Source organism: Buceros rhinoceros, unplaced genomic scaffold (genome assembly GCF_000710305.1).
Source record: "Buceros rhinoceros silvestris isolate BGI_N320 unplaced genomic scaffold, ASM71030v1 scaffold4480, whole genome shotgun sequence".
NCBI classification, from domain to species: Eukaryota; Metazoa; Chordata; class Aves; order Bucerotiformes; family Bucerotidae; genus Buceros; species Buceros rhinoceros.
In genome coordinates this window covers 103,980-104,876 of record NW_010387779.1, presented here as the reverse complement: position 1 = coordinate 104,876, position 897 = coordinate 103,980, and the positions used below count along the sequence as shown (strand labels likewise).

The 897-nt window shown below is 45.2% G+C and overlaps 1 protein-coding gene across 1 annotated transcript in view; it reads right to left on the bottom strand.

Moving 5' to 3' along the window:
• The window catches only part of GDPD4 (glycerophosphodiester phosphodiesterase domain containing 4), a 36,888-nt gene that overhangs the window by 12,078 nt on the left and 23,913 nt on the right, over window positions 1–897 (bottom strand). Inside the window, exon 6 of the mRNA XM_010133851.1 lies at window positions 517–615. Within this exon, the coding sequence (XP_010132153.1) occupies window positions 517–615 (99 nt within the window). The remainder of the gene's footprint in view (window positions 1–516; window positions 616–897) is intronic.

Sequence of the window (897 nt, the reverse complement as noted above, 5' to 3'; positions counted from 1 at the left end):
ATGAAACACATTCTACAAACCACACATCTGTGATTCCTCTTTCAGTCCGTAGGCTTTGCTCTCCCAACGTTCACAAGCAGTAAGCCATACAGGCCCAAATAACATCTGCAAGGCAGCTGCCAAATCAAAGGCCATGTATTTCTTCCTTCCCAACACATGTGGGGACCCATTTGCTCAGATATTAAACAGCACTGGGCAGCTCCAGCACCATCTTCAGGTCTGGTGAGAGTTGAGGAGACTAGCAGACTACCCAACTTCTTACATTTGGCATGTTGTCCCATCTAACACCAGCGTTCCCTGCCTGTCCCCCAAAAACTCCAGGAGATGAAGATCTTCTGAGTCACAGAAGACCGAAGCTGTACTAATGCTAAAACTGCAGAACTGGCAGGAACTGATTAGGGAGAAAGTTCTTGCTCCAGCAACCTTACCAGCCAATGGGGTCTGACTTACCTGCAAAATACATCAAAAAACAAGTTGTTCTTTCAAACAGACCTTCCTTCAATCAGACCCTCTTACCTGGAATGACAGGCGGACAGTTTTCCATTGATCTTTCCAGAGTATTGATAATATGAAGAGGGCTGTGATAGAGAAAATCAGGACAAGAAAAGTCCCAATCTGAGGAGACAAAGAAGACTTAAATCAGCTTCATTTCTGCACAGGTTATGCCATCCATTTGACTCAGAGGCTTATTTAGTAGTGTGGACTTGGTAAGTTTAGGATGCATGAACCTGACTATGCCAGTTCAGAGACAGAGAGATCCAGTGGGACTAAAACCAGACCAACAGTGCTATTGACTGGTTTTTCTGTATGCCAAGATCTTGCGTACGCAACAAAGTCAGCCCTCGGGGCTCCCTCTATAATCATCAGAAAGAGAAAGAGAGGGATTTCCAGAGGTGA